This window comes from Microcaecilia unicolor, chromosome 2 (genome assembly GCF_901765095.1).
Source record: "Microcaecilia unicolor chromosome 2, aMicUni1.1, whole genome shotgun sequence".
Classification (NCBI taxonomy): Eukaryota; Metazoa; Chordata; class Amphibia; order Gymnophiona; family Siphonopidae; genus Microcaecilia; species Microcaecilia unicolor.
In genome coordinates this window covers 484,815,825-484,839,502 of record NC_044032.1, presented here as the reverse complement: position 1 = coordinate 484,839,502, position 23,678 = coordinate 484,815,825, and the positions used below count along the sequence as shown (strand labels likewise).

At 50.1% G+C, this 23,678-nt stretch overlaps 1 protein-coding gene across 1 annotated transcript in view; it reads right to left on the bottom strand.

Moving 5' to 3' along the window:
• TACC3 (transforming acidic coiled-coil containing protein 3) overlaps positions 1–23,678 on the bottom strand; it is a 237,909-nt gene that overhangs the window by 200,016 nt on the left and 14,215 nt on the right. The window contains exons 2-4 of the mRNA XM_030192179.1: positions 21,155–21,314; positions 20,796–20,941; positions 6,415–7,413 (exon numbers count right to left, since the gene is read on the bottom strand). Of these exons, the coding sequence (XP_030048039.1) occupies positions 6,415–7,413; positions 20,796–20,941; positions 21,155–21,313 (1,304 nt within the window). The 5' untranslated portion in view covers position 21,314. The remainder of the gene's footprint in view (positions 1–6,414; positions 7,414–20,795; positions 20,942–21,154; positions 21,315–23,678) is intronic.

Below are 23,678 nucleotides of genomic sequence, written 5' to 3'. Positions count from 1 at the left end.
GCCCCCATATTGCTTTTGCTAAATTATCCCGAACTAGAAGACAGGGGGGTCTCCGCCTTCCAGATCTTAGGCTTTATAATGTGGTGACTCCTTTTGACGTGCTCTCTGTTTTTGGAGGCTTCAAGAGGAATTTTGGGATGGGTGTTCGTAGGAACCCTTTTTCCTTGGCCTTGGGGAAAGTTTTGAAATGGTGGAGAGGAGTGATTGGAGGAGCAGGGAAGGGATATCCATTCTTTTCATTAGTAGATAATCCGGAGTTTCCTGCGGGAATGGGGCAAAGTGCTTTCCGCTCTTGGGTTCAAGGAGGGTGTAAATATATAGGACATTTGATGGAATTGGGGGATCAGACTTTTCCGACTTTTGAGAATATCAGGCGAGCTTGGAACCTAACCAATAAGCAGTTTTTTCAGTTTTTACAGGTGCGGGACTATTGCCAGAAGCTGGCGCAATTGGTGGGATCCCCGGTAAGATTCACGGCTATGGATACTGTGTTTTTAGACATTCCAGTGTCCTTGAATAGACTTTCCCAGTGGTATCAAACTATAGTGGACTCCTGGAGGGCTCAGCATTTAGCTGGACTGGCCCTAGGGTGGAGCAACATTTTGGGAGAAGGGGTAATGCATGAACGTTTGGGGGAGGCTTTTGAGATTATTCCTAGGATCACACCCAATGCGGCACTTCAGGATATACAATTTCGAATACTTCACAGAGTACTCATTACTCGACAGCGGGGGAAGGAAATGGGGCTGTGGGAGGATGATAGGTGTGTAAAATGTCATGATGCAGTGGGTACATTTATTCATTCCTTTCTGGAGTGTCCAGCTGTGGCGAAATTGTGGACCCACTCTCTGGCGGTCATGGAACAGGCTATACAGAGGTTTTTGAGTGGTCTTATCAAACGCTACTATTGTGTGAAGTAGACCAGCTAAGGGAAGGTTTATCAGAGGCTAAATGCCAGTCTGTTTTATTAGCATCTCTTCTGGTTAAAAAATGTATCCTGCAATTCTGGGTTGAGTCATCTCTACCATCGATAGACATCTGGCACAGGTTGATGAAGGAGATGGCAGATTGGGTGGAGCTGCTATACTCACTGACTGCCTCTATCAGGCAAAAGGTGTATCGAGAAATCTGGAGGACCTATTCTTTGTTGGGTGGCGAGGGGAGGCTGAGCCCTCCTTCAGAATTCTCAGAATCCTTGGTTCATTAGGTGGGGGTTCATATGGAGGAGGTGGGGTAGTGGAGACAGGGAGGAAGGAAGGGAGGGAGGGGAGGGGTTGGGAAGGTACTTTATATTAATAAAGAACAAAAGTCAGAAGGAGGCAAGTTTATGGGTTTCGTTTATTATGTATATGTTTAGCAGCTAAGCACGGCTGTTGCTTAGCAGGGCGGTAAGCGGGGCACTGTTTATATTGTACGTCGAACATGAGTGTTGGGTTTTTTTTCCTATCTTGTAAACCCTAACTGGTAAAGTGCTTTGTAGCTTCTTGTCTGGCATTAATAAAGATATTTTGAAAAGAAAAAAAAAAAAAAAAAAGACATTTGCAGAAAACTTCAGATGGACGGGGGAGATGTTGGGACACTGGTGTATTGTTGTATGTTTAGTAGTTTTTTTGATTATATACTGGGGAATCTAACTGGTATTTTGTAATATTTAAAATGGTGAATTAGGCCTTACCTGCTAATTTTCTTTCCTCTAGATCCTCCAGACCCTTCAAGACACTTGGGTTATGCACTCCTACCAGCAGAGGGAGACTGAGAACACAAACTTCTTATACAAGTAGCCTGTGCAGACCTACTAACCAGTAAAACAAAACACCTCCACCTAAACAAAACCACTGAATCCACACTCAGATCTCCTCCCGGGGTAATTCAACTGCAGATGGGCACAAATGGTACCACAAACTGCTCTTAGTAAAACTCCAGGACCCAAATCACAGGAGCTACTAGAAATATCAGCAATTGAAGTCTAAAGAAAATATCATCCTGAACTGTCCAATACACTGGGTGGGCTCTTGAATGGTCTGGAGGATCTAGAGGAAAGAAAATTAGCAGGTAAGGCCTAATTTCACCTTCCTCAGCAATCCTCCAGACCGTTCAAGACGCTTGGGACGTACCAAAGCAGTAAACACATCTAAGGGTGGGACCTGCGAAGCCCAGAGGACAGGACTGCAGCTCCAAAACTGGCATCCTCCCTTGCCTGTACATCCACTCTGTAATGTTTGACAAAAGAATGCAGGGAGGACCACACCGCCGCTCTACAAATGTCCACCGGTGGAACAAAACTACTCTCTGCCCAAGAAGCCACCATCCCCCTAGTGGAATGTGCCTTGAGCCACACCGACACCGTACGGACATGCAATATGCAAGCCGAAGAGATGGCATCCTTCAACCACCGAGCTATAGATGCCTTAGAAGCAGCCGCTCCCTTCTTGGGCCCCCCATGAATGACAAATAACCTGTCCGAAGACTTGAATTCCTCCGACCTGCGCAATTAAACCAACACTCTGCGCACATCCAATTTCGCCAAATGACGCTGGGAAGCATCCCCCGTCCAGTCCCCCAAGACCGGCAACGAAATCACCTGATTGACATGAAAGGAGGATACCACCTTAGGCAAAAACGAAGGCACTGGACGCAGCAAAACCTTTTCCTTAGAAAACCACAGAAACGGAGGCCTACATGAAAGAGCCTGAAGTTCCGAAATCCGGCAAGCCGACGCTATAGCTACGAAAAAGACCACCTTCATAGTAAGGTCTTATCGAACAAGACTCCAAGGGCTCAAAAGGAGAACCCGCCAAAGAGTCAAGAACAATATTAAGATCCCACTGAGGAACTACCAGCCGCTGAGGAGGACGAAGCAACTTCACCCCCCGCAAAGCCGCTGCTACCAGCACCATTATCCTGGAGAAGGTGCGTGGAGCCGTTGCCAGACCAAAAGGCAGAGCACAGAACTGAAAGTGCCTCCCTAAAACAGCAAAACGAAGGAAACGCTGATGGGCCTCTCGAATCGGCACGTGCAGATACGCTTCCGTGAGATCCAGTGACGTGAGAAATTCTCCCTGACGAACCACTATGACCGAGCGCAGAGTCTCCATGCGGAAGGATGGCACCTTGAGCGCCCCATTGACCCTCTTGAGATCTAAAATGGGTCGAAACTGGTCCTCCTTCTTCGGCACCACAAAGTAAATGGAATAACAACCCATTCCCTGCTCGTGCCGAGGAACGGGTACCACAGCTCCCAACTGGATTAAGCGACCCAGAGTCTCTTGAATAGCCTTTAACTTGACTCGAGAGTGACAAGGAGAGGGAAGAAAACAGATCCGGCAGCGGGTGCTCGAAATCAAGCGCATAACCGTCGCGAACGACCTCCAGCACCCATTGATCTGACGTAATTTGGGTCCACCCCTGATAAAACAGACGAAGTTGCGCCTCGACCTTCACCAGAGGCTGGACCCGCACACCTTCATAAGGAGAACTTATTACCATTTTCGGCACCCTCCGGAGGAGTCCCAACCTCCTCGACGAGACGACCCCCTCGAAAGGACTGCGTCCGCTGGAAAAAAACGGCTTTTAGAAGGCGATACAAATCTGCCCGGCATGTACCGCCTCGCGTCCTTAAACCGACCTCTAGCCGAACCACCCAGACTAGCCGCCTTAGGTCGTAACTCAGGCAACCATGAGACCTTGGTATCCCCAAGACAACTCATCAGTTTATCCAAGTCCTCGCCAAACATAGAACCTTTGAAAGGTAGAGAACACAACTTTGCTTTAGAAGCCGCATCTGCCACCCAGCCCCTAAGCCAAAGAGCCCTGCGAGCCGTCACCGCCAGAGCCATATTCTTAGCCGAAGCCCTTAGCAAATCATAAAGGGTGTCCGCCAAAAATGAAGACCACATCTCCAATTTGGCCAGGTCCTGAACCAAACCAGTCCTAACGCAGGCTCATCCAAGAGCTTCTCCGCCCAACGGAAACAAGCTCTGGCTACCAAGCCCCCACACACCGAGGCTTGCAAGGCCAAAGCCGACAAATCAAAGCTGCACTTCAAAAAGGACTCTAGCTTCCTTTCCTGAGGATCCCATAAGGCTGTAGCGCCATCCACTGGAATGGCCATAGCCTTAGTAACCGCCGCAACCACCGCATCCACAGTAGGTGGTTTAAGCAGGGCCAAATCTTCCGGAGGCAAGGGATACAGCCGCGCCATAGCCCTAGACACCTTACAAGCAGCCTCCGGCACAGACCATTCCTGAAAAACCATGTCTCTAATGTCTGAATTCATGGGAAAGGAACGGGAGGCTCTCCGACTCCCCTTAACCAAGATATCTACCTGGGGTCCCTCCGCAAAGGGAGTGGCCGCCGGAGCAAACTTCAAAGTAGAGATCACCTGATCAATGAGCTCTAACAACTCGTCCTATTGAAAAATGAGAACCACTGAAGAATCTTCCCCAGGCCTTAGCCCATCCTGATCCTCAGACTCATCTAAGAGAGCCTCCTCTCCTGGGTCACTCCAAACCTCCGACACAGGCAGAGAAAGTATCTCCTTAGGCTCCGAAATATCCACCCGCGGGCGCTTAACTCCCACTGAGCTAGCAGCCTACGGGTAACAAACAGCCTGAGAGGGGCCAGCTCTCCAGGCATTATACAGAGACCAAACAAACTCAGGGGGGAAACCAGAGAACCCCCCCCCCCCCGACACTGCTGAAGCCCCAACAACACTTCCCGCAGTCTACGCGCAGCCAAAATGGCTGCGTTTCCCGCCAAAACCGGCCCCGCCGTTGCCGGCCCGGAATGTGCGGTCAAATCGCCGCCCAACACCTCCGCCGACTCAGGGGAAAGCACGGGGGGCAAGAGCGCTGACAACGTAGGCTCCCCACAAAATTTACATTGGCCACCTTTCACTTCAACGCCGCACTTCACGCAAAACCGACACCTCACCGGCTTAAACATAATGGCCGCGAACACAATAAAAAACAAACAGTTGCTTTGTGCTCTGACAAATAGGCAAAACCGCCTAAGGCAAGAACGCCCTTGAAGACGTTTTATTTCTGGACTGCCACAAGAACGGCCAAAATAGCCGCCTTTTAAAAACGTTTTTTTTTTTTCTTTTTAAACCTCGTTGCTGATGCCTAAACGCCTCAAGGGTACAGAACGAGGTCTGTAGCCGAGGTCAAGCAGTCCTCCAGAGGAACAGCACAGGGGGAGGGACCCAGCCACCCGGGTGTGACACCCCACAGGGAATAAGAAGCCCCTTAGGACTTACACCCTGTAATAGAGATCCAAGTGTGGGTTCTCTAACATTTACAACCCAACCTAGAAACCCCAAACGGCCTACCAGACTGAGTACACTGCACAGGCTGCACACATCTACCCTCTGCTGAGACTGAGAAAATACTGGTTAGTAGAAGGTCTGCACAGGCTACTTGTATAAGAAGTTTTAGTGTTCTCAGTCTCCCTCTGCTGGTAGGAGTGCATAACCCAAGCGTCTTGAACGATCTGGAGGATTGCTGAGGAACTTAATTTAATTGGGGAAGGAAAAAAAAAAAAAAAAAAAAAAAAAGAGGCAATAAGGATACACAGCAGCTTTTGGAATTGAATTCAATGGAAATTAAGAAAATTCACTGATATAGTCAGCCAACATTAGTGCAGACCAGTAATCAACACTGTGCTTAACATAGGGGACAAGACAACTACCCGTCACAACACGGCAGCGTCAGAGGAAGGAATGAAGACGTACAGGAGAGTATCGCAAAAAAAAGTAAAAACCACAAAGAGAAGGTAAAAGTACGTACTGCAAGAGAGCTTCCAACAGGAAAATAAGTGTGCTAAAAGAGAAGAGCTAGAATTGCTTGAGGAGGGCAGGGCAAAAGTTCTCCTCTGGTCGACAATGGCTAGAAAAATTCAGCTTCCAAATGTACTAACAGTAAGTTTTATGAAATGGAACAGAAATGCTCAATAAGATTATAAAAGAAACAAATTCCTTTAAGTTGCCACATGTGGAAGGAATGCGGGAGGACGGGGAGGGGATGGAAAGGTAGGAGGACGGGCCCAGTACTACTAAAACAAACTTCTTCAAGTGAGCATATTTGACCAGCATTAACCCCATGTTCAACTGATACCCAGAACTAGCCAGGAAAGAAGCTGGCAGACAAGCACCAAGAAGATCCTGCACAATCCAATCACTGTCCACTTGGAGACCGAGAAAAATACCGAACATTCTATGCTGTATGATACCCTTTTGGGGCAAATTACTTTGAACTACTTTCTTCCTCCATCCGCTGGAAAACTAACAACTCATTTGTCTGGATGAAAAGGAAAATTTACTTCTTTTGTACCTGAAGTGACTTACCCAGAGTCACAATGAGCTGGTGGATAACCACCTACAGTGATTTAAACAAAAGATGAACAGTCCTTACTTACAGACTTAAAGGATCTTGTTTTCCTATATTGTCACACACAACAGGCTTCTCCTCCACCAGACTTCCCAAAACAGATTCGGGTTTCTTTGGCAACATATCACCTTCATGTCTAATGCTGATGTCTTCAGTGCTAGGTTTTGGAAGTTTAGTCACATTTGGAATTTTAGAAACTTCAGAAGTAAATGAATTAAGATTAGAATCACACCGATCCCCTTCAATAGTACAAGACGCCTTGGGAGCATGGATGTCTTCTGACATTTCCTCTTCATTCACAACCTTTTCAACTTTCTTTTTGACTACTGGTGGTGTCTTAGAGCCATCATTTATTCCTGGTGGTCTCTTTCCTAGGCTCTTGGGAGATGGCTTTCTGATAGTGTTACCATCAGAAGTGTCAATTTTCAACGTCACAGATTCATTTGAGGCTTCAGGGCCACTATCAAGGAATTTGGAAATACCAGCTGGAGAATTCTGTAGTTTTGATTCCCTTGGCTTGAAAGGATCAATCAAATCAATCTGGTCAGGGTCAAATTTGTAGCATCCTTTAGAAGCAGATGGAGATTCAAGTACTTTTGTGGCAGCTGTAGAAGGATCCATGCTAACAATATCAGTATTACAAGTGGATTTTGTAATCAGTTCAAATAAGTCATTTATAACTGGCTTGATTTCTGTACTCAGATCCACTATCTCCATGGAAGGACAGTTATTCTCTACCAGGGAATTAGCATGATCCTTTAATGGGATAGTCTCTGTTGACTCAAGACAAAGTGCATCATCCACTTGTAGGTAACTTGGATCTTTCTCTGGGACATCCATATTATGGCTGAAGAGTATTTTGGGAGAATTTTCCATTTTAGGAGAGATATTTGATGGATTTAGTTTATCCACACTGTTGCAGTCAGTACAATCTGCTACCCTGCTTCTCACCAGATCATTCAGATAGGGAGTAGTTTGCCCATCATGTTCTTGGCTCATTATCACAGATTCAGATAAAAGAATACACCTGGTTTAAAAGAAAACATTGTCATTTAAGTTTGAAGTAATAGATCACAAATTTTCTCTAAAGACTAATATGCCTGATGCTATATAGGTAACAATTTGGTACAACCAACCATCATTTCACAAATACTGTATTCTGCATTAACACACTTGCTCTACAGTGCAATGTTCATAGAAACTTTGTCAAGCCCCCACCCACCCCCATTCTATCTGTACATTTGAATTAAACCAGGTCAAAGCACCGGGGCAAAATTGATTTTTTTTTTCAAAAGAAATATACTCAAGACCCTAAGGTCTAGGACAAGTTCACATCTTCTTAGACAACACAAAAGTAAAATATATAGCAGATCACCTATAGTGGGAGAAGATTGACCACTTTGGTCTACAAGCAGCAGTATTCTAACTCAGCATATCTTAATGAGATTATTATTATTATTTATTGCATTTGTACCCCACATTTTCCCACCTATTTGCAGGCTCAATGTGGCTTACAGAGTATTGTTATGACAAAGTCATGACAGGATATTGGATACAATCAAAAGTAAGCAGAAGATGGATGAGGAGTTAGAGAAGATGGTGTTAGATTGGATAGTTTAGGAGGTGAATTGTGTCTTTATGGGTTCTTTCTGCAGGTTCTATTGAAGAGATGTGTCTTCAGAGATTTGCGAAAGTTGCTTAGATTGTCTATAGTTCTTAGGGCTGAGGGTAACCCATTCCATAACTGTGTACTTCTGTAGGAGAAGGTAGTGGCGCATGCCTGCTTATATTTAAGTCCTTTGCAGCTGGGGAAGTTCAGATTGAGGAATTTACATGCTGATCTCTTGGCATTTCTGGGCGGTAGGTCCACAAGATTAGACATGTACAGTGGGGCATCTGCGTGGATGATCTTGTGTACTATCGTGCAGATCTTGAATTCGATACGTTCCTTGAGTGGAAGCCAGTGAAGTTTCTCTCTTAAGGGTTTCACACCTTCGTATTTGGACTTTCCAAATATGAGTCTGGTAGATGCACCAAAAGCCTCTACGGGCCAATTAAAAGCTCTAACAAAGTACTTGGTAACCACTGTGCGCTATTTGGAGACACCAATGAAGTAAATACAGAGCCAAGTGTTTTTGATAACCTGTAGCCCTGCAGGCAGGGAGGTTCACCAGAATGGAAACTAATACCAACCATTTAGAATGCAGTCAAAAACTACATGAGAAAATTAGGTTCTTACCATGATAATTTTCTTTCCTTTAGTCATAGCAGATAGAGCCATTACGTATGGGCTGTGTCCATCAACCAGCAGGGGGCGATAGAGAGCACTCAACTTTTCACAGTGCCTAATGGCCAGCTAGCTCCACTGCCTCTTCAGTATTTGAAGCCTCTAAAGCGAATGCTACATACCTGTAGAAGGTATTCTCCGAGGACAGCAGGCTGATTGTTCTCACTGATGGGTGACGTCCACGGCAGCCCCTCCAATCGGAATCTTCACTAGCAAAGTCCTTTGCTAGCCCTCGCGCGCCCGCGCGCACCGCGCATGCGCGGCCGTCTTCCCGCCCGAAACCGGCTTGAGCCGGCCAGTCCAGTATGTAGCAAGACAATACTCTTAAGGGAAGACACAACTCCAAAGGGGAGGCGGGCGGGTTTGTGAGAACAATCAGCCTGCTGTCCTCGGAGAATACCTTCTACAGGTATGTAGCATTCGCTTTCTCCGAGGACAAGCAGGCTGCTTGTTCTCACTGATGGGGTATCCCTAGCCCCCAGGCTCACTCAAAACAACAACCATGGTCAATTGGGCCTCGCAACGGCGAGGACATAACAGAAATTGACCTAAAAAAAGTTACCAACTAACTGAGAGTGTAGCCTGGAACAGAACAAACAGGGCCCTCGGGGGGTGGAGTTGGATCCTAAAGCCCAAACAGGTTCTGAAGAACTGACTGCCCGAACCGACTGTCGCGTCGGGTATCCTGCTGCAGGCAGTAATGAGATGTGAATGTGTGGACAGAAGCCCACGTCGCAGCTTTGCAAATTTCTTCAATGGAGGCTGACTTCAAGTGGGCTACCGACGCAGCCATGGCTCTAACATTATGAGCCGTGACATGACCCTCAAGAGCCAGCCCCGCCTGGGCGTAAGTGAAGGAAATGCAATCTGCTAGCCAATTGGATATGGTGCGTTTCCCTACAGCCACTCCCCTCCTATTGGGATCAAAAGAAACAAACAATTGGGCGGACTGTCTGTGGGGCTGTGTCCGCTCCAGGTAGAAGGCCAATGCTCTCTTGCAGTCCAATGTGTGCAGCTGACGTTCAGCAGGGCAGGAATGAGGACGGGGAAAGAATGTTGGCAAGACAATAGACTGGTTCAGATGGAACTCCGACACGACCTTTGGCAAGAACTTAGGGTGAGTGCGGAGGACTACTCTGTTATGATGAAATTTAGTGTAAGGGGCCTGGGCTACCAGGGCCTAAAGCTCACTGACTCTACGAGCTGAAGTAACTGCCACCAAGAAAATGACCTTCCAGGTCAAGTACTTCAGATGGCAGGAATTCAGTGGCTCAAAAGGAGGTTTCATCAGCTGGGTGAGAACGACGTTGAGATCCCATGACACTGTAGGAGGCTTGACAGGGGGCTTTGACAAAAGCAAACCTCTCATGAAGCGAACAACTAAAGGCTGTCCTGAGATCGGCTTACCTTCCACATGGTAATGGTATGCACTGATTGCACTAAGATGAACCCTTACGGAGTTGGTCTTAAGACCAGACTCAGACAAGTGCAGAAGGTATTCAAGCAGGGTCTGTGTAGGACAAGAGCGAGGATCTAGGGCCTTGCTGTCACACCAGACGGCAAACCTCCTCCAATGAAAGAAGTAACTTCTCTTAGTGGAGTCTTTCCTGGAAGCAAGCAAGATACGGGAGACACCCTCTGGCAGACCCAAAGAGGCAAAATCTACGCCCTCAACATCCAGGCCGTGAGAGCCAGGGACCGGAGGTTGGGATGCAGAAGAGCCCCTTCGTCCTGCGTGATGAGGGTCGGAAAACACTCCAATCTCCACGGTTCTTCGGAGGATAACTCCAGAAGAAGAGGGAACCAGATCTGACGCGGCCAAAAGGGAGCAATCAGGATCATGGTGCCTCGGTCTTGCTTGAGTTTCAACAAAGTCTTCCCCACCAGAGGAATGGGGGGATAAGCATACAGCAGACCCTCCCCCCAGTCCAGGAGGAAGGCATCCGATGCCAGTCTGCCGTGGGCCTGAAGCCTGGAACAGAACTGAGGGACTTTGTGGTTCACTCGAGATGCGAAGAGATCCACCAAGGGGGTGCCCCACGCTTGGAAGATCTGGCGCACCACTGTGGAATTGAGCGACCACTCGTGAGGTTGCATAATCCTGCTCAGTCTGTCGGCCAGACTGTTGTTTACGCCTGCCAGATATGTGGCTTGGAGCACCATGCCGTTCCGGCGAGCCCAGGTCCACATGCTGACGGCTTCCTGACACAGGGGGCGAGATCCGGTGCCCCCCTGCTTGTTTACATAATACATGGCAACCTGGTTGTCTGTCTGAATTTGGATAATTTGGTGGGACAGCCGATCTCTGAAAGCCTTCAGAGCGTTCCAGATCGCTCGTAACTCCAGAAGATTGATCTGTAGATCGCGTTCTTGGAGGGACCAGCTTCCTTGGGTGTGAAGCCCATCGACATGAGCTCCCCATCCCAGGAGAGACGCATCCGTGGTCAGCACTTTTTGTGGCTGAGGAATTTGGAAGGGACGTCCCAGAGTCAAATTGGTCCAAATCGTCCACCAATACAGGGATTCGAGAAAACTCGTGGACAGGTGGATCACGTCCTCTAGTCCCCCAGCGGCCTGATACCACTGGGAGGCTAGGGTCCATTGAGCAGATCTCATGTGAAGGCGGGCCATGGGAGTCACATGAACTGTGGAGGCCATGTGGCCCAGCAATCTCAACATCTGCCGAGCTGTGATCTGCTGGGACGCCCGCACCCGGGAGACGAGGGACAACAAGTTGTTGGCTCTCGTCTCTGGGAGATAGGCGCGAGCCGTCCGAGAATCCAGCAGGGCTCCTATGAATTCGAGGTTCTGCACTGGAAGAAGATGGGACTTTGGGTAATTTATCACAAACCCCAGTAGCTCCAGAAGGCGAATAGTCATCTGCATGGACTGCAGGGCTCCTGCCTCGGATGTGTTCTTCACCAGCCAATCGTCGAGATATGGGAACACGTGCACTCCCAGCCTGCGAAGTGCCGCTGCTACCACAGCTAGGCACTTTGTGAACACCCTGGGCGCAGAGGCGAGCCCAAAGGGTAGCACACAGTACTGGAAGTGGCGGGTGCCCAACTGAAATCGCAGATACTGTCTGTGAGCTGGCAGTATCGGGATGTGTGTATAGGCATCCTTCAAGTCCAGAGAGCATAGCCAATCGTTTTGCTGAATCATGGGGAGAAGGGTGCCCAGGGAAAGCATCCTGAACTTTTCTTTTACGAGATATTTGTTCAGGGCCCTTAGGTCTAGGATGGGACGCATCCCCCCTGTTTTCTTTTCCACAAGGAAGTACCTGGAATAGAATCCCAGCCCTTCTTGCCCGGATGGCACGGGCTCGACCGCATTGGCGCTGAGAAGGGCGGAGAGTTCCTCTGCAAGTACCCTCTTGTGCTGGAAGCTGTAAGACTGAGCTCCCGGTGGACAATTTGGAGGGTTTGATGCCAAATTGAGGGTGTATCCTTGCCGGACTATTTGCAGAACCCACTGATCGGAGGTTATGAGAGGCCACCTTTGGTGAAAAGCTTTCAACCTCCCTCCGACTGGCAGGTCGCCCGGCACGGACACTTGGATGTCGGCTATGCTCTGCTGGAGCCAGTCAAAAGCTCGCCCCTTGCTTTTGCTGGGGAGCCGCGGGGCCTTGCTGAGTCGCACGCTGCTGACGAGAGCGAGCGCGCTGGGGCTTAGCCTGGGCCGCAGGCTGTCGGGAAGGAGGATTGTACCTACGCCTGCCAGAAGAGTAGGGAACAGTCTTCCTTCCCCGAAAAATCGTCTACCTGTAGAGGTAGAAGCTGAAGGCTGCCGGCGGGCGAATTTGTCGAATGCGGTGTCCCGCTGGTGGAGAGACTCTACCACCTGTTCGACTTTTTCGCCAAAAATGTTGTCCGCACGGCAAGGCGAGTCCGCAATCCGCTGCTGGATTCTATTCTCCAGGTCGGCGGCGCACAGCCATGAGAGCCTGCGCATCACCACACCTTGAGCAGCGGCCCTGGACGCAACATCAAAAGTGTCATAAACTCCTCTGGCCAGGAATTTTCTGCACGCCTTCAGCTGCCTGACCACCTCCTGAAAAGGCTTGGCTTGCTCAGGGGGAAGAGCATCAACCAAGCCCGCCAACTGCCGCACATTGTTCCGCATGTGCATGCTCGTGTAGAGCTGGTAAGACTGGATCTTGGACACGAGCATAGAGGAATGGTAGGCCTTCCTCCCAAAGGAGTCTAAGGTTCTAGCGTCCTTGCCCGGGGGCGCCGAAGCATGTTCCCTAGAACTCTTAGCCTTCTTTAGGGCCAAATCCACAACTCCAGAGTCGTGAGGCAACTGAGTGCGCATCAGCTCTGGGTCCCCATGGATCCGGTACTGGGACTCGATCTTCTTGGGAATGTGGGGATTACTTAATGGCTTGGTCCAGTTCGCAAGCAATGTCTTTTTCAGGACATGGTGCAAGGGAACAGTGGACGCTTCCTTAGGTGGAGAAGGATAGTCCAGGAGCGCAAACATTTCAGCCCTGGGCTCGTCCTCCACAACCACCGGGAAGGGGATGGCCGTAGACATCTCCCGGACAAAGGAAGCAAAAGACAGACTCTCGGGAGGAGAAAGCTGTCTTTCAGGAGAGGGAGTGGGATCAGAAGGAAGACCCTCAGACTCCTCGTCAGAGAAATATCGAGGATCTTCCTCTTCCTCCCACGAGGCCTCACCCTCGGTGTCAGACACAAGTTCACGAACCTGTGTCTGCAACCTCGCCCTGCTCGACTCAGTGGAGCCACGTCCACGATGGGGGCGTCGAGAGGTAGACTCCCTCGCCCGCATCGGCGAAGCTCCCTCCGCCGACGTAGTCGGGGAGCCTTCCTGGGAGGTGGCCGCGGTCGGTACCGCACGCGGTACCGACGTCGGGGACCTCAACCTGGGCGATGGGCCAGCCGGCGCCACGCTCGACGGTACCGGAGGCGCAAGCACCGGCGGTACCGGAGGGGTAGGGCGCAACAGCTCTCCCAGAATCTCTGGGAGAACGGCCCGGAGGCTCTCGTTTAGAGCGGCTGTAGAGAAAGGCTGTGAGGTCGATGCAGGCGTCGACGTCAGGACCTGTTACGGGCGTGGAGGCTGTACCGGGCTGTCCAGAGCGGAGCGCATCGACACCTCCTGAACAGAGGGTGAGCGGTCCTCTCGGTGCCGATGCCTGCTGGGTGCCGAATCCCTCGGCGACCCAGAGCTCTCGGTGCCGACATGGGGAGGAGACCGGTGTCGATGCTTCTTCGATTTCTTCCGAAGCATGTCACCGGAGCTCCCCGGCACCGACGAGGAGGACGTCGAATCCATCCGTCGCTTCCTCGGGGCCGAGACTGAAGAAGGTCGATCTCGGGGGGGCTGTACCGCAGGAGCCCTCAGGGTAGGAGGAGACCCACCCGAGGGCTCACCGCCACCAGCAGGGGAATGGACAGCCCTCACCTGCACTCCACCCGATGCACCACCGTCCGACGACATCAGCAGACGAGGTCCTGGTACCACCGACGTCGATGCAGCTATCCGATGTCTCGGCGCCGATGCAGAGGCCCGATGCCTCGATGCACTCGATGCAGGGGCGGCCGAGGAAGATGGTCTGGACGCTGACGACGTCGATGCACTCGAAGATCCCGGTGCCGATGCCGACGAAGAGCCCGAGAACAACACGTTCCACTGGGCTAGTCTCGCTACCTGAGTCCGCCTTTGAAGAAGGGAACACAGACTACAGTTCTGAGGGCGGTGCTCGGCCCCCAGACACTGAAGACACGACGAGTGTCGATCAGTGAGCGAGATAACCCGGGCGCACTGGGTGCACTTCTTGAAGCCGCTGGAAGGCTTCGATGTCATGGGCGGAAAAAATCACGCCGGCGAAATCAAAAGCCGAAATGGCGAAATTTGAAGCACCAAAAATTTAGAGGGAGAAAAATCTCGACCGAGGCCGAAAAGAGGCCTACCCCGACGACGAAAGAAAACTTACCGGGGCAAAAAGCTGGAAGTACGGGGAGGATTGACACGAAACCCGGTTCGAAGGGTTTCCGGAGCACTTCCCGACTAACAAAGCTTTCCCGAAGGAAAAAAAACACGCTCAAACAGAATTTGGACGCGCGAGGTCGACTTTCCGGGGCTCGACACGGCGAAAACACGACCGTACCGAGTGCGGACAAAAGAAGACTGGCCGGCTCGAGCCGGTTTCGGGCGGGAAGACGGCCGCGCATGCGCGGTGCGCGCGGGCGCGCGAGGGCTAGCAAAGGACTTTGCTAGTGAAGATTCCGATTGGAGGGGCTGCCGTGGACGTCACCCATCAGTGAGAACAAGCAGCCTGCTTGTCCTCGGAGAAAGCAGTATAGCAAACCGCAATGGGAACAACATGAACTTTCCTCACAGCGAACGATGGCCCCTTAAGGGCATGAACTCAAAAAAGGAGGGAATGAACTCATCCTCCACTTTGTATAAACGGAGGGAATACTTGCATCCTCCTGGAGGGAATAAACTCATCCTCCCAAAACATGAACTGGAGGGAATGAACTCATCCTCCTATAACTGTAACAAGAATCCTGAAGACTGTTTTCCGACTCCCCAAGGAAGGAATAACACTTCAAGAAACAAGAACAGCACCTAAAATCAGAATCACTGCAATACAGACAATCATACAGGGAGGGCTCATGGCTTCATCTGCTATGACTAAAAGAAAGACAATTATCATGGTAAGAACCTAATTTTACCTTCCTTGTCATCAAGCACTTGAAGCCATTACGTATGGGATGTAACAAAGCAATCCCTAAATAGGGTGGGAACGAGCCACACCACGCGCTAGCACCTGTGCTCCAAAACGCGCATCCCTCCTGGCAGCCACATCCAGCCTGTAATGTCGGGCGAAAGAGAGCTTAGAAGCCCATGTTGCAGCACTGCAAATCTCATGAAGAGATAGTGCTCCAGTTTCCACCCAGGAAGAGGAAATCGCTCTTGTGGAATGTGCCTTAAAGGCTTCAGGCGGAGCCTGGCCAGACAGCAGATATGCTGAAAAGTTAGCTTCTTTGAGCCAACGGGCAATAGTGGCTTTAGACCCTGAAGACCCTCTGCGAGGACCTGCAAACAGCACAAACAGATGATCAGAGGTCCTGAAAGAATTTGTAATTCACAGATATTGCAACAGAGTCCTGTGCACATCCAAAAGGTGCAACTGCCCAAATGAATCTGGAAACTCCTCCTCAACAAAAGGAGGGAAGAAAAACAGGCTGGTTTAGGTGAAACGCTGAAACCACCTTAGGCATGAAGGAAGGCACGGTCCGAACCGTGACCCCTGACTCTGAGAATTGCAGAAAAGGGTCTCTATAGGACAGCGCCTGGAGCTCTGACACCCGTCTCGCCGAGGTAATGGCCACTAAAAAGACGGCCTTCAGTGTCAAATCTTTCTCTGAAGCACACCGAAGCGGTTCAAAGGGAGCCCCCTTAAGGGCCTTCAATACTAACCCCAGGTTCCAAGCTGGACAAGGTGCCCGCACGGGAGGACGGAGCCGAAGCACCCCTCTAAGAAACCGTGCCACATCTGGATGAGCAGCTAAGGACACGCCGTCAACCTTGCCACGCAGGGAGGCCAATGCTGCCACTTGCACCCGCAGGGAATTATAGGCCAAGCCTTTGTGTACACCATCCTGCAAAAAGTCCAGAATCGGCGAGACAGGAGCCCGCAACGGAGAAAGCGCTCTTGAAACACACCAGACTTCAAACTGGCGCCAAATCCTGGCATAAGCCATGGAAGTGGAGCGCTTACAGGCCTGCAGGACAGTGGAAATTACCTTATTTGAGTAGCCTTTCTCTCTCAATTGCACCCTCTCAATCGCTGTGCCATAAGACCAAAGCGGCAGGCGTCCTCCATGGGTACCAGACCCTGTCACAACAAGTGCAAAACCAGAGGTAATGGAAAGGGAGCCCTCAACAGCATCTGTCGGAGGTCCGTATACTAAGGCCTCCTGGGCCAATCCGGGGCGATGAGCACCACTTCTCCTGGATGCAGCCAAATCCGCAGGAGCACTCGCCCTATCAAGGGCCATGGAGGGAAGACATACAGCAAGCCCAGGGGCCAGGGTTGAGCCAAGGCATCCAACCCGGCACAGCGAGGATCCCTCCGTCTGCTGAAGAAGCACGGGACTTTGGCATTGGAACTAGTCGCCATAAGATCTATCACTGGCTTGCCCCATTTGGCACATATCTGCAGGAATACATCGTCTGCTAGTTCCCACTCCGCTGGATCGATCTGATGCCTGCGTAGATAGTCGGCTTGCACGTTGCTCTGACCTGCAATGTGAGCTGCTGACAGGGACTGTAGATGCAGCTCAGCCCAGTGGCAAATTTGTTCGGCCTGCATGGCTAGAGCTCTGCACTGAGTGCCGCCTTGTCGATTTATGTAGGCCACTGCTGTCGTGTTGTCCCACATCACTCGGACAGCCAATCCTTCCAGGGTCACTTGAAAGGCCAGAAGAGCCAGAAACACTGCTTTCAACTCCAGGCGGTTGATGGACCACTCCGACTCGTCGGGCGTCCACAGACCCTGGGCATGCTTCCCCTGGCAATGTGCGCCCCAGCCCTTCAGGCTGGCATCTATCACCAATAGGCACCAATCGGGGAGCACCAGCGGCATTCCCCGCCGCAACATGCTGTCCGAGAGCCACCACTCCATACTGAGGTGGGCCGCAGGGAGCCAAGAAAGTCTGCACTGATAATCCTGAGATACTGGAGACCATCGTTGAAGTAGAGAATACTGTAGAGGTCTCAGGTGTGCTCTCGCCCATGGCACCACTTCCAAGGTGGCTGTCATCAATCCCAACAGCTGGACAATGTCCCAAGCTCGCAGGCGGGGCATCCTCAGTAGCAGACGGACCTGATTCTGAAGCTTGCACCGCCTTTGCTCGGGAAGAAACACATAGCCCGAGGCTGTGTCGAACCTGGCCCCCAAATATTCTAGAGATTGCGAGGGGGTCACTTTTGGCCATATTGACGACCCAGCCCAGAGATTGAAGGACTGAAACCACTCTGGCTGTAGCTAGATGACTCTCTTTTTCTGAGTCTGCTCTGATGAGCCAGTCGTCTAGGTACGGGTGAACCCGGATACCCTCTCGCCTGAGAAAGGCAGCTACTACCACCATTACCTTGGAGAAGGTTCGAGGAGCTGTGGCGAGGCCAAAAGGCAAGGCCCGAAACTGGAAACGTTTTCCCAACATCGCAAACTGCAGAAACGTCTGGTGCGGGGGCCACATTGGAATGTGCAAGTAAGCTTCTTTCAGGTCCAGAGACGTGAGAAACTCTCCTGGCTGTACCGCCGCAATGACGGAGCGCAGGGTTTCCATGTGAAAATGCCGCACTCTTAAGGACTTGTTTAGCTCTTTTAAGTCCAGGATCGGGCGAAAAGACCCGCCTTTTCGTGGCACCACAAAGTAAATGGAGTAGCGGCCTAGACCTTGTTCGGCGGGAGGCACTGGGGTCACAGCCCCTATCTAGCACAGACTGTGCAAAGTCTCCTCTACCGCCACCCGTTTGGCGGCAGAACCGCATCGGGACTCCACAAACATGTCTCTCATCGGGGCATCGAATTCTAGTCGGTATCTGTCTGTGATCAGGTCCAGGACCCACTGATCTGCGGAAATTTTGGCCCACTCCTCAAAAAAGAGGGAAAGTCTTCCTCCGATGACAGGAAACGAGGAGGGGGCCGGCGCACCATCGAGAGGGTCGCCTTTGAACTCCCGGCCTTGAACCGGCAGCTGCGGAACGTTTGTCCGAGCGAAAGGAGTTTCTCTGCTGAAAGCGGGCACGAGAAGTGAACCCAGCAGCACGCCCCGGGCGGTACCTTCTAGCTTCACGGAAGCGAGGTCTGTAAGAGGAGCGGACCGCCTGACCCTTAGAGGAAAGCTTCGGCCCATCTTCGGGCAAGCGCTGAGGTTTGGAATCCCCCAGGCCTTTACAATGTTTTCCAGCTCCTCACCAAACAGGAGAAGGCCTTGAAAGGGCAACTTCACCAACCTTTGCATAGAGGCCATGTCCGCCGCCCAATGTCGTAGCCAAAGAGTGCGGTGAGCTGCCACTGCTACAGCCATTTGTTTAGCCGAAGCTCTGACCATATCATAAAGGGCGTCAGCCAAAAAGGACAAGGCCAACTCCATCCTCGGAGCCACTTCAGATAAGGTCTCCGCTCCATCACCGGGCTGTTCCACTGCCTGCTGTAACCAAGCCAGGCAGGCTCTAGCAGCATAACAACTGCATGCAGACGCCCGAACAGTGAGACCTGCCAAATCAAAGGACCGCTTCAGAGCTGAATCAAGCCTGCGGTCTTGAATATCCTTCAGGGCAACACCTCCTTCAACAGGGAGGGCAGTTCTCTGTCACAGCCGTGACCAGGGCATCCACTTTAGGCATTGCAAAGCGAGCCAAATGTTCCTCACTCAGAGGGTATAATTGCCCCATAGCCCTGGCAACCTTCAAAGGTCCCTCGGGGTCAGCCCACTGAGCCGAAATAAGCTCTTGGATGGAGTCATGCAGAGGAAAGGCTCGAGCAGGCTTTCTGGTACTAGCCATCCTTGGATTAACAGAGGAGGCTGTGCCACTCCCAGGATCTTCAATCGAGAGGGCTTGTAAGGCATCTGAAATAAGCGCTGGCAGCTCCTCACGGCGGAAAATCCTCACCGCAGACGAATCAAGCGCCTGTGGCAATTCTGCACCCGACTCTGGCTCCTCAGCCCAAGACGTTCTGCCAGACCCCTCAGAATCCTCATAGCCCGACCACAGGGGGGGAAGGGGGGGGTGAGCCACACTCAGAAGGGCAATTAGCCCTTCTGCGTTTATCAGGAGGATAAGCAACAGGCAAAGCCAACTCCAAAAGGCCAGGATCCACCGGGGGGGCAGGCAGAGAGTCCGAAGATCCCTGTGGAAGAGCTCTTTTAAGCATGCATGCCCTATGCAGCATTAAAACAAAATCGGGGAAGAAAACCGCTCCCTGACCGGCCGGATCCTGCCCAGGGCTATCAGCTCTATTATTAGCCTCACTCAGAGGACGAGGACCCCCCCCCCCCCGGATTCAGGGCTCTCCGTCGCAACGGAGGCCGCGCCATGTGTAAAAACCAAAATGGCGTCCGCTGCCAGCTCAGAGCGCGAAAGATCGCCGCTCGCCATGCTCGGGCCGGCTCTACTGTCTATACAGCACGAATTACAGAGCCCCGCTGCTGATTTGCGCTTGCCACATTTAGAACAGTGCTTTACAGTCTCTGCAGCCATCGCTGAAAACGGCGGTAAAATTCAAAAATGGTGGTTCGCGCCAAAAACGTCCCGATCGCGGGCCCACCCCGGAGGAGTCAGAAAACACTCTTACCTCCCTAGACCGAGTATCACAGCTCTGGTCCTGCAGAAGAATCTCAAGAAAAAAACCTCTAATTATTTTTTATTATTATTTTTTTTTTTAACGCTGTGAGGAAAGCAGAGGCAAAAGAGGTAAATAAAATCACTCCGGAGGCTCAGATAAGTGGGAAAGGCAGGGAAAGGCGAACCAATGTGCCTGCATCCACTGAGTGGGAAAGGACAGGGAAAAGCAAGCTAATATGTCCACATCCACGGGGGCATGGGTAAGGCAGGGAAAGGGCTGACCTATGTGCCTTCAAAGTGAAGCTGCTATAGCCTCTAACACCCCGGCTAACAACCCCCAGGCAGATTTTTGATGGAGCTCGAAGAAGCTGCAGCCACCCTGCTTGGGGAGATAGAGAATACTGAAGAGGCAGTGGAGCTAGCTGGCCATGAGGCACTGTGAAAAGTTGAGTGCTCTCTATCTCCCCCTGCTGGTTGATGGACACAACCCATACGTAATGGCTTCATCTGCTTGATGACAAGGAAACATAGTTCATGAGATTTAAATATCACATATCATGGGGAGGGAGAGAATAGGAGGGTTAACAGAGGGGGGAATTGGAGAAACGGAATAAAAAGTGAAAGCAGTAGGCCCGAACTGTTTGATGTTTGATTAGAAGGTAATTTCATGACTGGTTGTACATATTGAATATTTGATGTTGACAAAAGTGTACACTGTTTTCAATAAAAAAACGTTGAAACATAAATATCACATATCAGTAGGATGTTAATCAGAACTACAAAATACTCACTCAGAACTACTGAATACATCAATATGAAGATTCTCTAGAGCTGCAGCACAGTCATCTAGTGTAAATGCATCTTCTTGTTTGCTTGCAATATTAGGACTTAAAATTCTCTGAGTCTGAGGGTCCTTCATAGGTGTTTGAAAAGTTACCTAAAACGATACATGATGTACAAAATGTGTATTGAGAAATTTAGTCGAAAAATATATGTGGTATCAAAGTAAAATACTAGTAATGTTGAGAACTCAAACTAAAAATCAGGCATTAAAAAGGTACTCCATACATTCATATTTGAGTTGAGACTTGGGGTGGTGGTAGGATAATGAACTGAAAGACTCTATAAGAGTGGAAAAATACAAGCATACCTTCATGGCCTTTACTGCATTCTTCGGTGGCAGATTTTCTTTTTGTGATGGACGAAGAATGGATGGTCTTCCTGTGGATTGCTGGGGGGTTAACAGGAAGTCACAGGATTCTGCAGTTATATCATTTCTGCAGTTTTCATCATTTAGTTGTAAACTCATTCTAAGAATGAAAAACATTAATACAACTGTGTGAAGGAGGTGCAGTTATTTAGGCAGCTGCAGTATAAGATTTTATTTACAGTAACTTTTTATCCCTTAAATGAATTACTTTTTATTCCCAAAACAAAGATAAAATGTACGCCGGGGGGGGGGGGGGGGGGGGGGGGCAGGGGAGAATGGGAGGAGACCAAGTATCGAAAAATTATGTTTACCCAATAGTTTTTTCCTTTAGTTGCAGCAGATGAATCAAGAGACCGGTGGGTTGCGTCCGTCTACCAGCAGGTGGAGACAGAGAACACCAATTTGCCCTGTGCATATAAGATGTGACACTGCCTAGTCAGTCAGTATATTTTGTAACAAAGCAAATGCTAGAAACCAACACACTGCTTCCTCACAGATATCTCTCTCAGGTACCAATGAAAAATTGAACATCTAGTAAAAAAAAAAAAAAGAAGAAACACAAAGGATACAGTCCCCTCCCCCAGGAACCCTGCAGCAAAACCCTGTGCAGGACAGAAACCTTCTACCAAAACTGAATAAGCAGGACTCTGGATTCATCTGCTGCGACTGCAACTAAAGGAAAGAAAATTATTAGGCAAGCCAATTTTTCGTTTCTTAGCGTAAGCAGTAGATTAATCCAGAGACCTGTGGGATGTAGCAGAGCAGTATCTAAACAGGGCGGGCAGAAGAAAGCTTGGTAGAGCCAAAAGCAGAATCTGCCCTGGCTGAATGTCTACATGGTAATGTCTGACAAAGGTGAGCACAGAGGACCATGTAGCTGCCCAACAAATTTCTTCCAAATTTCCAACATGAGGAAGATGCCAAAGCCCGCGTACAATGAGCCTTTATTTGCCCTGGATTGTAACGGCCAGCCAAGATATAGGCTGCCGAGATTGTTTCCTGCAACCACCGGGCAATAGTAAGCTTTGATGTGGCTTGACCTTTCCATGGTCCCGCAAAAAGCACGAAGATGATCCGACCAACGAAAGTAGTTCGTAACCTCCAAGTACCAAATCACAGAATATGCGCACATCCAGATAGCATAAGTGGCAAAATTCCCTCGGATATTAATCCACACCAAAGGAAGGTAGGAACAATGGCTATTTAAGGAGAAAGGTGTAAACCACCTCTGGGAGTCCGAACAGTCACCCTTGCGTCCGAAAAATGAAGGAAGGGGTCTCAATAGAGCAACTGAAGCTCCAATACCTTGTGGGATGAAAAAATGGCCACTAGAAAAATTGCCTTAAGAGCGAGATGTCACCAAGGCCGAGCATAGTGGCACGAAGGGAGGCGCTTGAAGCGCCTGTATCATCAGATTCAAGCTCCAACTAGGATAAGGCCGAATAAGCGGAAACCTAAGACGTGCGACTCCTTTAAGAAAACAGACTACTTCTGGATGAGAAGCCAGAGGAAGCCGAGCAATGCAACAGTGATAATGGGCAAGAGCAGTGACCTGCATTCTCAGCGAGCTGGCAGCTAAACTTTTCTGCAAAAAGGCTAAGATATGCAGCAACGAAGTCTGAAAAGGCGAAACGGCTCGCTCAGATTACCAAGCCTCAAAAGTGCGCCAGACTCGTAAGCAAGCTGCGGAGGTGGATCACTTCATAGCCTGAAGCAGCATAGTGATGACAGAATCCAAATAACCTCTCTTCCTCAACTTTGCCAGCTCAAGAGCTAGGCCATAAGACCAAAGCGGCAGGGATCCTCCATGAGAACTGGCCCATGCCACATAAGATCGGAGACACAAAAGAGAGGGTAAAACAGCACACAAAATAACACAGAAACAAAAAAGCAACACTGGGCCTTCAGGATTGAGATGATCAAAGTCTCTTTGACGGATAATCCTGACACGGGCCCGTGTCTCGGCGCACTGGCGCCTGCCTCAGGGGTCAGCTAATCCTGACCAAAAATTGTAGGTAGTACTGTCACAGTGTAGCACCTTTGATATGGATTAGAGTCTCAATTGCTCCGAGAGCGTAATCAGCATACGACAGTGCGGTTTTTTTAGACTGACAGAGTTGTCCTATGCTGATTACGCTCTCAGAGCAACTGAGACTCTATTCCATATCAAAGGTGCTACACTGTGACAGTACCACCTACAATTTTTGATCAGGATTAGCTGACCCCTGATGCAGGCGCCAGTGTGCCAAAACATGGCCTGTGTCGGGTCTATCCATCAATTAATAAACAAGAGACTGATCATCTCAATTCTGAAGGCCCAGTGTTGCTTTTTTGTTTCTACATAAGATCGGAGGACAGAGGGAGGCGAACGGCTTGTCCACCGATAAGCTGATGAGATCTGCAAACCACGGATGTCTGGACAAAATCGGGAGTCACAAGTACCACACGGCCCAGATGATCCTGA